Source organism: Anarrhichthys ocellatus, unplaced genomic scaffold (assembly GCF_004355925.1).
Source record: "Anarrhichthys ocellatus isolate YVR2014 unplaced genomic scaffold, GSC_Weel_1.0 scaffold1140, whole genome shotgun sequence".
Lineage (NCBI taxonomy): Eukaryota > Metazoa > Chordata > Actinopteri > Perciformes > Anarhichadidae > Anarrhichthys > Anarrhichthys ocellatus.
In genome coordinates, this window is record NW_022281114.1 from 739 (window position 1) to 13,226 (window position 12,488).

At 48.9% G+C, this 12,488-nt stretch overlaps 1 protein-coding gene across 1 annotated transcript in view; it reads right to left on the reverse strand.

Annotated features, from left to right (window-relative positions):
• Nucleotides 1-12,404, reverse strand: part of LOC116377343 (DDB1- and CUL4-associated factor 1-like) — a 13,104-nt gene extending 700 nt beyond the window's left edge. The window contains exons 1-9 of the mRNA XM_031838958.1: nt 11,129-12,404; nt 10,302-10,579; nt 3,865-4,063; nt 2,826-2,908; nt 2,630-2,714; nt 2,146-2,379; nt 1,119-1,212; nt 893-997; nt 620-693 (exon numbers count right to left, since the gene is read on the reverse strand). Coding sequence (XP_031694818.1) covers nt 620-693; nt 893-997; nt 1,119-1,212; nt 2,146-2,379; nt 2,630-2,714; nt 2,826-2,908; nt 3,865-4,063; nt 10,302-10,579; nt 11,129-11,833 — 1,857 coding nt within the window. The 5' untranslated portion in view covers nt 11,834-12,404. The remainder of the gene's footprint in view (nt 1-619; nt 694-892; nt 998-1,118; nt 1,213-2,145; nt 2,380-2,629; nt 2,715-2,825; nt 2,909-3,864; nt 4,064-10,301; nt 10,580-11,128) is intronic.
• Between the last annotated feature and the right edge of the window lie 84 nt (nt 12,405-12,488).

The window sequence follows — 12,488 nt, forward strand, 5'->3', positions numbered from 1 at the left end:
CACCTCCTCCTCACCTCGTCTCTCCCTCTGATCACCTCCTCCTCCCCCCCCTCTCCCCCTCCCCTCCCTCTCCCCCTCCTCCCTCTCCTCCCCCTCCCTCTCCCCCTCTCCCTCTCCCGGACATATTTACATTTCTTCTGCACTGTCGGCCATTGTTGTGGCTTCTTCTTCTTGGTAGATCCTGCTCATCCTGCTCTGAGAGTTTAGACTGTTGTGGACCTGAACTTCTTACTGTTTTAGACGCGGCGGATAATGAATTCATCGAGAGAACAAAAGCCGGAATTATTAATAATAAAAATCATCGTTAGTGCAACCTTAGAAAGAACAACATGTTAAATTGTTGTGGGACATAAAAACGAGATGAAAAAACAATGTTTAACATTAAACGAGTCAACCTGTTCTGTTTGAATCCAAGAAGCAACATGTTGGAGACAAAGTGCTGACTCGTCTGTTCTTTACATTTCACCATCAGGACTTCAAGGCTTTAAGCTCAGAGCACTCTCTGATCACAGCAGGCTGTACTGATGCATGAAGGCATGAATATATATGTACAACCCGTCTAGTACCGATGTGATGAGAGGACACAGTGTTAGAGTTCCTCTATCACATGTTGACGCACCTCAATGACAGCCAGGTAGCAGTCTCTGGTGTCGGTGCACAAGTCAAAGATGTTCCTCTTCACGTCCACGGTGGCTGAAAAACAACAACAAATAAGAAGTCAGCGTCCGTAAAAACCTTTTAATCTTTCTTGTCAATAAATCACATGAAAACACCAACAAGTCGACCTCTCTCCTATTGAAGCTCAGTCATGTGACTTCAGAGAGCTGTCATGAGGGGTTCTGTATCTGGCCAATAGGATTTCAGTCTGCAACAAACAGGAAGTGCAGCCTACCGATGGGCTTGTAGTCTGTAGCATCGAAAGTTCTGAAGGACGAGCCGAAGGGACTCTTCATCTGCTGGTCCATGGCGTCATCCTCATCATCGGCTTGCAGCATCGCTGTGTGTGTGTGTGTGCGTGTGTGTGTGTGTGTGTGAGGGGAAGCAGACGATAACATGTCAGTAAGAAGTGACACCCTGGTGCTGCTCTGACTGTACGTTGGTGAGCGTCTCTCCCGTACCTCCATACATGATGGTGGCGTTGCTGTTGAACACCAGCCTGCACTGGTCCAGCGCTGGCACCGTGTGCAGCAGGTGGAAGGTCCTCAGGTCCCACTGACGCCGGCTGTCAAGGCTGACAACCACAGGTCTGCACTGCCTCACCTCTGTGCACTGTAACTGCTCAACTCTCAAGGTCTAAAAGACCCGGCCATGCACATTCTGATTTCATAATTCTCTTATTGGAGATATTTGTGTTGAAGGCAGTGTGTGTGTGGGGTTGTACGAGGTGGTTGGTCGGGGTATTGCCTCCAGTAGAAGCTGTTATCTGTGCTCTCTTTAAAAGACACCAGACTGCTGCTCTTTGACCGGTTAGTTAGTTTGGTGAATCTGAACGAAGTCTTTAAAACACACAAACACAAACTAACTAACTAACCGGTCAAAGCAGCTGCAGAGCAGCGAGTTCTGAGAGTCTGGAGTCTTTAAAGAGAGACGGAGATGATGTGACGCACTGACTCATCCAACTAAACATCACGACTATCCCTTCAAGATAGAAACACACGCTTTTTAAATCCATCATTACTTTCTATTGTTCACATATTTGTAGCATCGGAACGTAAACAGCACAACAAATACCAACGCTCAAACACGAAGACTTGAAGGGAACGCCGTAAAACATCAAGTTTCTACACTTTTGATTTCTTTACGTTTGGACGAAGCTAGGCTAGCTGTTTCCCCCTGATTCCACTATGTACGCTAAGCTAAGTTAAGCTAAGCTAAGCTAAGTTAAGTTAAGCTAACCAGCTGTTGGTGGTGGCTTCTCATTTATCGTACAAACATTGAGAACGGCATCAATCATCTCATCTAGCTGTTGGCAAATTAGCATTTCTGTCGAGCTCTTCCCTTAAATGTAAGATTTCTCAGAGGACGAACAGGACGACCCTCTAACGTCCCGTCTGGTAGGTCTTCACCATTGAGCGTGATGTATCTGAGGATCATGAGGTTATAAAAGCGGTTTAGAACAGAAGACCGGCCGGGTTCAGAGGATACAACCTCCGTGTTGACGATGACCTCCAGGCCATTGGGGTGGAAGACGCCGCTGATGTTCATGTTGAACTTGTCGAACTTGTGGATGGCACCCGAGGCCCGGACGTCCCACAGCACGCCGTCGTTCAGCACCAGGTCGTCGGTGGGGTTGAAGGTGGCGCAGTTCCTCTTGTAGTTGTTGGCCAGAGCGGCGTCGTTCAGGGTCACGGTCTTCTGCCCCGTCTGGATGTCGTAGATCTGCAGCACACGAGACACGAGGCGGAAACAGAAGCTGAGTCATCTATAGAGGGATGATGTGTTCTACATGCTGATGAGCGCTGCTGTCCCAAATGATTACACGCAAACCTGAGAAACGAGTCATTTGAATCAGAAGGTAACGGTGCGCTTCATTTGTTCACCCGTCACTTTTTAAATGCTGGTGGTTTTAAACTCTGTTTGAACCTGATGAAGGACTTTAGTCGTGTAGAGAATACTTGAGGTGACATACGTGAGCAACTTGGTCCTCGGTGCCGATGACTCGGTCCTGAGAGTGTTTACTGAACTCCACGTAGTGATCGTTCACAAACGAGTTCCTGCGACACAAAGAGGACACAAAGAGGACACAAAGAGGACGCTTCAGCAACGACATGGACACACACTGAGAAACAAAGAGTTAAACCTGTGTGTGTGTGTGTGTGTCTTACTTCAAGCTGAAGACACCGTCCATACTCCAGAGGGCCGACAAGGGGACGCTCCAAGAAGCAGAGGTGAGCAGCAGCTTCCCATCCTGAGAACACACGAACACACACACACACGAACACAGACACACACACACACACACACACACACACACACACACACACACACACACACACACACACACACACACACACACACACACACACACACACACACACACACACACACACACACACACACACACACACACACACACACACACACACAAGCTTTTATATTTAAATTAAAGTGACAATCCTTCAGATTTGAGTGACTTTACTTGTATGTCTTAATGGTGGAAACACTGAGACGCGTCGCTCGTCAGGGTCGGACAGAAAGCTGTTTATAGTCTACGTAGCATCGTAGCGTCGTAGCGTTAGCCTCCACAGACTGTGAGGAGTTTATAGAGTGAACGCGCTGAGAGACGCATTATTCTACCAAACACCAGGAAGCACAAACACAATGAAGTGTGAAGGATCGTGTAATTATCTGTGAACTCATATCTCATATTCATAAACTACTTTATTACCTTTTTACAAACGCGGTAAAGAAAGGAGTCAAGTTTTAAATGTTATATGAATAAATAAGGTTGAACATCCTGTAAACTATTTGATTTAATGTTAAATATTTACTCACACTTCCTGTTTCTAAAGCTTCTAGAAACAAAGCATCCGTCTTTGTAAAATCAGACGTGTGAACATGTAAATAGAGTTTTTAGAAGTGAACCGTTTGTCCCCTCAGGACGTCCATGAGCGAGTATGAACTAATCTGTGGACATACACGAGGTTCACGTCAGCAGCTTTGAATTACGTTGAGCGGTGAGGTTTGCTTCCTCCTCATTCAACAGCAGAGCAACAAGAAGAGCTCCATGTCTGCAATCAATCCACATTCTCTCTGTTGTTCACATTTGATCATGTGGTTGCACACCATCTCTTCAGGATTGTGACTTTAGATCAGTCTTTAACAGCTCAAGAGGATGTCAGAGGCTGTGAGCAGCTGACTCACCCTGGAGGGCTCCAGGTGAGTGATGGCTGACGAGTGGCAGGTGTAGTTGGCCTCCTCCTCTCCGGAGAACACGTTGTAGAACTTGAGGTGACCCGAGCAGGTTCCCAGCATCAGGAAGCGCTCGCGGGCCGAGAAGGCGCAGCAGGTGAAGCCGCTCTCGTCTCCGTCGCCCTCGTGGAAGACCGACATCGGACGGAACCTGAGCAGAGGTTTGAAGAGGAGAGAGTGACGAAGACGAACAGAAACTACACCCTCTGAACACCAAAACACATCGGCACGATGGAAAAGAACGTTCATCTCCATCGTTCATCACAGACAGAAGCTGCAGAGACATTATCGTCAGATCGTCATCTTTCAGACAGTCCTTGAACACATCATGTGTGACAAAATCTCACCCTCAGTAATATGTTCACTTTAAACAGATTCTGTAAAAACATTAAAGTGTGAGCTCATCAGAGACACTGTGATGTCATGATCGATTCATCTGAGACCAACAGTCATGTGACAACAAGGAGGCGACACTTTGACTGAACTTCAGGAAGTGAACACAGAGAGGAGAGGAGAGGAGGAGAGGGGAGAGAGGAGAGGAGAGGAGGAGAGGAGAGGAGAGGAGAGGCTGAAGGAAAGAGGAGAGGAGAGAGGAGAGGAGAGGCTGAAGGAAGGAGGAGAGAGGAGAGGAGAGAGGAGAGGAGGAGAGGCTGAAGGAAAGAGGAGAGAGGAGAGGCTGAAGGAGAGGTTTTTGGTTTTTAAAGTCCCTTTATTTCACTATTGCAGTGAAAAACAGAAACACTCTAAATCATCACTTAATAGTCAGAAAATCAATAAAATCAATAAAATAAAAACAAATAACCAAAAAATAAAGCACCAAAGAACAAAGAAACAATCAATTTCAATGATCAATATGTTCAGAAGTTCACCACCAGCTCTCCACCAGCACCCACTGAGCATAAAATGCTCCCAGTAGTCCATCTGTCCCTGAAAGCCTGTAAATCGTCCACTGTCTGGTAGTAGGTGTGTTCCACCCTGAGTCGGGCTTTCAACAGTCCCTCCAGAACTTTCACCGGATCCTCACTACCGGCACCCCGAGCCCGATTCTTCCGTGTCAACCAGATGGCCAACTTGGCAGAACCAGATAAAAAGTTCACCATTGTGTGGACAGCCTTCTTTTTTGAGCAGTATTTTGGACCGAAGATGAACAACATAAAAGAAAAAACCTCTCCAAGACCCTGAAACCATCTTTTTAACCGTTCAAAGAGTGCTGAGAGCCGAGGACACTGAACAAACAAGTGTTCCAGGGTCTCAATCTGACCGCAGAAATAACACTCCTCCCCAATTTGTGGATCCAGGTGTGCCCGGTATCTGTTGGTGGCTATAGCTCCATGTACAACCCTCCACTGGAGGTCTGCTGTCCGTTTTTCAACGGGCAGCTTGTACATGCACCTCCAGCTGCCTCTCGGGGAAGAACCTGGGCCAAAGAACTCGGTCCACCTCGACTCTGTCAACCCTGCCAGAGAGCGGAGGTTCACAACCTTTACACAGATTTCATAGATAGCTTTTTTCTCTGCTGCCTGAAACTTGTCCAGGTGAGGGGTTGTGAACGTCAGCAGCTTGTTTCCTCCCCCCTGCCAGTCCCCCACCGCTGGGGCAATGAGCAGAGTGGGGAGGGTGTACTCACTCTCTTCATCCCATTGGTCAGACAGAGTACAGTTTCCTGCAACTGCTCTCAGGCGTTGTGGCAGGGCGGCACAGACCTCCTCCACTATTCTATTGGTCAACCTGACAGACGTGATGTTAGTGTTCTGCCTGAAGGTGACCATAGATGCTGCTGTTAATGACATCTTCACCAAATGTCCCAGTTTAGTGCAGCCGGCTTCTCTCAGACGAGTTCTCAGGCTGGCAGACTGCAGCGTTTGGGTTCTAATGAAGCTGTTGAAGAACAAAGGTTCCTCCAGCAGCCACACGCCCGGAGTCTCATCAGCTTTACGTGAAATGTTAAAAATCTGCCACGCCTGCAGAACAGAGCCGTAGAACGGCGTCAGCCCGGCCAAGTCCACTTCCTCAGGTTGTAGGAGAAAAAGCTGCTTATCATATCCCAACCGCCCAGCTCTCCTCAGCAGCAGTCGAGCCGTGTCCATCCAGCTGGGGCCACAGCCATAGAGCAGCTTCTGTGCAGTCCGGAGTCTGAAAGAGGCGATCCTGGACTGGATATCGATGAGACCTTGCCCCCCCTCTGCCACAGGCAGATAGAGAGCTGCTGCACGAACCCAGTGCCGGCCGGACCAGAAGAAGTCCACGACAGACCTCTGTATCTCTGCTATGAGGCCTCCAGGTGGCGTCAGAGCGATGAGTCTGTGCCACAGAGTCGAGGCAACCAAATTATTAGCAACCAGAACTCTTCCCTTATATGACAACTGGGGTAGTAACCATCTCCACCTAGAGAACCGAGCACACACCTTCTCCTTAACTCCCTCCCAGTTCTTTTTCTCAAAAACCTCAGAGCCCAAAAACACACCCAGCACTTTTAGACCTTCTTTTCCCCACTGAAGACCTCCAGGCAGATGAGGCACCGTCTGATGTCTCCACTGACCCACCAATAAGGCTTCAGATTTTTCCCAGTTCACCCGTGCAGATGAAGCCCTCTCATAAAGAGACAAAGCATCCTGCAGACATAGAACATCTCCCTGGTCCCTGATGAAGATGGTTACATCATCAGCAGACACAGCGAGGGGACTACAAAGACTGGAGGACCCAGGCAGTGACAGACCACTGAGCCGACTTCTCAGCCTGCACAACAGAGGCTCAAAAGCGAGGCTGTATAGTTGCCCTGAGATAGGACAACCCTGCCTTATCCCTCGCTGTACAGGGATCGGTCGACTCAGGCCAGCTCCCATTTTGACCATACATTCAGCACCACTGTACAGCAAACCCACCCAAGCCAAGAACCCATCACCAAGCCCAAAAGCCCCGAGTGCAGAAAACAGATATGCGTGACCCACCCTGTCGAAAGCCTTCTCCTGGTCTAGTGAGACAATACCTACATCGACATCGTGGAATTTACATACATCAAGCACATCACGGATGAGAAAAATATTGTCCATAACTGTTCTATCTGGGATACAGTACGTTTGGTCACTATTTACAACCACTTCCAGGTAGTCTCTTAGTCTGATGGATAAGGCTCTGGAAAGCACCTTATAGTCTGTGCAAAGCAGGGCCACTGGTCTCCAGTTCTTAAGAAGGGCCAAGTCGCCCTTCTTGGGCAGCAGGGAGAGTACTGCCCGCTGGCATGAAACAGGAAGTGATCCTGTTTTAAAACATTCCATCAAAACAGAGTGTAAGTCAGAACCGATAATGTTCCAGAATTTCTTAAAGAAATCCGAGGAGAGACCGTCGATTCCCGGAGTCTTTCCTGAAGCCATCTGTTTCACTGCAACCGTCAGCTCCTCCAGCGTCAGCTCTCCGTCCAGCATAGCCCTCTCTGCTGGACTGAGCTGGGGAAGACCCTCCAGGAGCTCCCTACTGCTCTCCGTACAGGATTGCTCTTCCCCAAAGAGAGCAGCGTAGAAGCCCATGGCATGGGTCCTCATCTCCCTCTGGTCAGTGGTTATCCTGCCTCCTGGGAGCTTCAGACAGGTCATCCGCTTCCTCTGCGCCACCGATCTCTCCAGGTTGAAGAAAAACGAGCTTGGGGCATCCATGTCCTTCAACTGGAGGAAACGGGACCTGACCAGAGCTCCTTTCACTCTCTCTTGCAGGAAGGAGCTCAACTCCAACCTCCTCTCCTTCAGCAGCTGGCCCACACCGGGATCTGGGTCTCTCTGGAAGCCCTCCTCAATGATCTTTATGTTGGCTTCAAGGTCTTTAACAGCAGACTTGATTATAGCGGTGGTGTTTGAGGTGTACTGCTGGCAGAACACACGGATCTGCGCTTTTCCGACCTCCCACCACTGTTTCAGAGAACTGAAACGAACTTTTTCAGTTTTCCACTGCTGCCAAAGAACCCCAAAGCTCTGACAAAAAGTGCTGTCCTGTAGAAGTTTATTATTAAAATGCCAGTAGGAGCTAACCCTTTCACCTGGTGAGGTTATCAAACCTAAACTGACGAGGTGGTGATCGGAGAACCCAACTGGACTGATTGTGCTGTTCTTCAGTCTGGAACTGAGACTGCGAGAGATGTAAATTCTGTCCAGCCTGGCTGCACTGATCCTGTCGTTGCTGACTCTAACCCATGTGTACTGTCTGTCTAATGGGTGTTTTATTCTCCACGTGTCCAACAGATCTAAGTGTGTGATGACGTTGTGGAGACTCTGAGCTGACTGTGGGTGTGGTTCCTCACTGTTCCGGTCTATGGTGAAGTCTAGAGTACAGTTAAAATCCCCTCCGATGATCAGTTGCTCCTGATGGCAGCTCTGCAGTTCGTTTTGCAGCGTAGTGAAGAAGCGTGCTCTTTCTGGCCCCTGATTCGGTGCATATATGTTCACGAAGCAGTAAAGCGAGCTCTCTATCTCTGCCCTCACCATCAGCAAACGACCCTTCACCACCTCAGTGACAGACAGGACGGTTGCGTTAGCTGCTGTTCTAAACAGCACGGCTACCCCGGCACTAAGATTGGTGCCGTGGCTCAGGGTGCATGAGCCCTCCCACCATAAACCCCAGTCTACTTCATCTGTTGGAATGGTGTGAGTTTCTTGCAAAAAGAGGATGTCCAACATTTTTTGATTTACAACCTCCTGTATTAATGCTCTTTTATGCCCGTCCCGCCCACCATTGATGTTTAAAGACCCTAAATTGAAGCTCTGCATAGAAAGGTCAGAGGATGGAAGGAGGTAAGACAAGATAAGTAAGCAGTGGAAAGTGGAAACCCCCGTGTGACACATGATCATGTTAAACTGTCTTAGTATTTTGAACCCTTTTACTTTTCCTTACTTTCCTCAAGATTGTGATGTGTTTCTTTAGGCGGAAGCGCTTTTTTCCATCTAGAAGGTCCAAACCCACCTTTCTCTGCGCCACCCCAACAGATCGTATGAACTTCTCAATGTCAGGGAAATAATCACTCACTTTTGCAGATCTATTGTAAGTTACATCCAAAAACGAGTTTATTTCCTCTAGTGAATACAGATCAGTGCTTTTAATGCACGTTTCAGAATTAGATGCAACATCTGATTCACTCTCATACTCCATGTCCTCTCCTTCACAAGACAGCTGGCTGTTGGACACAGACCCTACACTCTGTGCTTCATCTAAGGCTATGGTGCGATCTCCACCTGCTGAACCTGTAGCTGCCTCTTCACAGACTTCTACCGACTGTGGTGGTGCTTCGGTACCAGATGTAGTGAGGTTCTGCGCCACCACAGAAGCCTGCTGGTTGTAAGACTGGCCCTGATCCTCCTTATCGACATTATTGTTATCAGCAGAAGACGAAGAAACGCCGCCGACCGCACCGGCAACAGCCGCCGCCGCCGCGGCCGCAGCCGCAGCCGGAGCCGGAGCCGCCGGCTCCACCTCCGCGCCTCTCTGCCGCTTGTGCGGACACGCGAATCGTTTGTGTCCTACATGTCCACACTCAAAGCATTTGATCTGTCCCGAGCTAGCGTACACCATGTATGAACCCTCCCCGTGTTTAACCCTGAAGGACACCTCCAGTGTTTGTGTAGGTGACTCCAGGAACATGAAGACCTGCCGCCTAAGAGACAGCACGTGCTTCAGTTTGGGATCCTTACACCCCAAACTGACTGTTTTAAATCCGCTGGCAAACTTTCCAAACCTGCGCAGCTCATTTTCTAACAGCTCGTTCGGTATAAACGGCGGAACACCGGACACGGTGATCCGCGTAGAGGGCACTGAGAGCGGAGAGACCTGCACGAAGCTGTCCCTGATGAACACGCCGCTCTCTATCAGCTTGTGGACATAAGCCTCGCTAACCCTAACCCAGAGAGGAGAGGAGAGGAGAAGAGAAGAGAAGAGGAGGGGAGGGGAGGGGAGAGAGGAGAGGAGAAGAGAAGAGGAGAGGAGAGAGAGGAGAGAGAAGAGGAGAGGACAGAGAGAGGAGAGGAGGAGAGGAGAGGAGAGGAGAGAGGAGAGAGAAGAGGAGAGGAGAGGAGGGGAGGGGAGAGGAGAGGAGAGGAGAGGAGAGGAGAGGAGAGAGGAGGGAGGAGGCTGAAACATGTAGACACAAACATGTTGGATTTAGAGATTACACTGTTTTACAATTGAAATAAATTACCAAAGAAATGAAACTTGTTTTCTTCTTTTTAATGACTGATGTCATCATAACTGTGTTGTTCTGCTCTACAGACGTGTTCTAGTTCTCTCTGCTTCTACTCACGGTGGTTCTGGTTCATAGAGGATCAGGACTTTAGACCTCAGAGAGGAACGTGAGACCTTAGTGGTTCAGAGCGTGACCCAGCGTCGGTACATCTACAGAGCGCGTTCACTACCTGCTGAAGATCAGATGTCGGTCCAGACAGCCTCGGTCCACGCCTCCGTACTTCGGGTACAGCACCCGGCTCCCCAGGCGGGCGGTGAAGTTGGGTGACGCCTGCCTCCTCTGCTTGGGCTCAGGGCAGCGGTGGGGGGTGAACAGGGAGAAGGGGGGGCAGGTGGTGACGGGGTTGGGGCAGCGGGCGTGTTGCTCCCTCAGGTACTCCGTGATGATGCTGTCCAGGGTCGGGGGGGAGGGGAGGTGGCGCTCTAGCTGCTTCTTCATCGCTGGAGTCTGATTCAGAGAACAAGAAGTAATGAGCTTCAGCTGATCCTCGAGTCTTAGAGTCACGCATCAGATCAGCACCAAAGGAACTACAACAGGAAATAGAACTTTCAAAAATCATTCCAACCTTTTCTGAAGTCAGTAAACGATCAGAACATAGAACATTACTTTCTCCCGTTAATGACAGAACTCTGTGATCTGAACATCTGACGCTGAGCAGCTGGATCCCGGCTTTAGATGCTCTTTAGGACTTGGAACTAAATGTGAATGAAAATGTCACAACTGATGATTTCTAATATATGTATATGTATGTAATATATGTATAATAGTTGTGCTTCTATTAATAAAGTGTTAAATAGTGTAAAATGACCAACACCAGTTCTCAGAGACAAACCTTTAAAGTCCAATATTCACTCTGATATCAAACAGAGACGTGACCTCGTGTGGCCTTTTGCTGGATTACTAATTGTAATAATTCAGCGACATCTCGTCAGTCTATAATCGATGAAGAGTTTCAGCTTCAATGAATAAACATGTAATAAAACGACCATCACGGACCTGAATGAAGGCGCCGTGGTCAGACTTCTGCTTCAGCGCCCGGAGCTTCTTTCCTGAGCTGCAATGAGCCGCCGGGCGTTCCCGCGTGAACAGAATCCGTCCGACCGGATGCGAGGCCTGACCGTGAGACCCTGGATGAGGGTGAGGAGGAGGGAGGAGGGGGGTGGTAGATGAAGAGGAGCACGAGGGGTGAGGAGCGAGGAGGGAGCGAGAGGAAGAGGAGGCGACCGAGGAGACGGGAGAAGAGCCCACGTGGCCGGCGACGCGAGCGGCGATCCCGACGGCCAACCGGCAAGTCCTGGGAATCATTGTGGAGGAAGAGGAGGAGAGAGGAGGAGGAGTGATGCAGGAGGAAGAGTGAGGACAGAGGGATCCAGCCGGTAAATTGGCCTCTTTGACCAGCGTGTTGGCCGTGTCGTGGAGGCCTTTGGCCACCAGGTGGTTCCTCATCAGCATGAAGAGCTCCCTCTCCGAGAAGGTGATGCGCGACTGGGCGACCACGTTGGCCCTCTGCAGGCGAGCCAGCGAGACGTCGGTGCCCATGAGGAGCGGCTTACCGGACACCCGCTCCGTCAGCTCGGCGGCGTACCGGCAGAACCGGACGTGCTCGCTCCGTTTGTCCTGCAGCACCGGCTCCTTCATCAGCTGAGGAGGTAAAGAGAACGCCTGAGTGTTTGTGGCTGACGACAGACAAACTAAAAACATCTCCCGGTATCAGAATCCTCCAGATCAGCTTTAAAGCTTATGAATCATTTAAAAATCTGTATTTTCTGCTCTACACGTTTACATGTCAAACCTGTGAACCTGGGACTGAAGAAGCAGGTTTTCTTTAAACTTCACTGTTTATCAGCCTCGAGCAGTAAAGACGACATGATCGTCTGATTTTCATCTTTCCGACGGCCCTTGAACGCATCATGTGTGACTGAAGCTTTAAATTATAATATTTCATCAGCTGACTTTCACTTGTCTTGTTTAAAGTTGCTCTACAGACGTGTTCTAGTTCTCTTCTTCTACTCATCATGGTTCTGTTCATAGAGGAGCAGAACTTTAGACCTCAGAGAGGATCGTGTGACGGGAGACAGAAAACGCCCCAAAACTGTTGGAGTCAAGATTTTTTTTTTTAAAGAATATTGGAAATTTGTTAACGTGAACACGTCGCTCGATGAACAGTCAGAGGATCACCGAAGTTATTACGGTTTATCCCGAGGGGAACATGAATGTCTGTATTACATTTCACGACAATCCATCTGATAGTCACAGAGATATTTCAGTCTATTATTTAGTATAATAACAATATCATCACCATCACCATCATTATTATTATTATTATTATTATTATTATTATTATTATTATTATTAT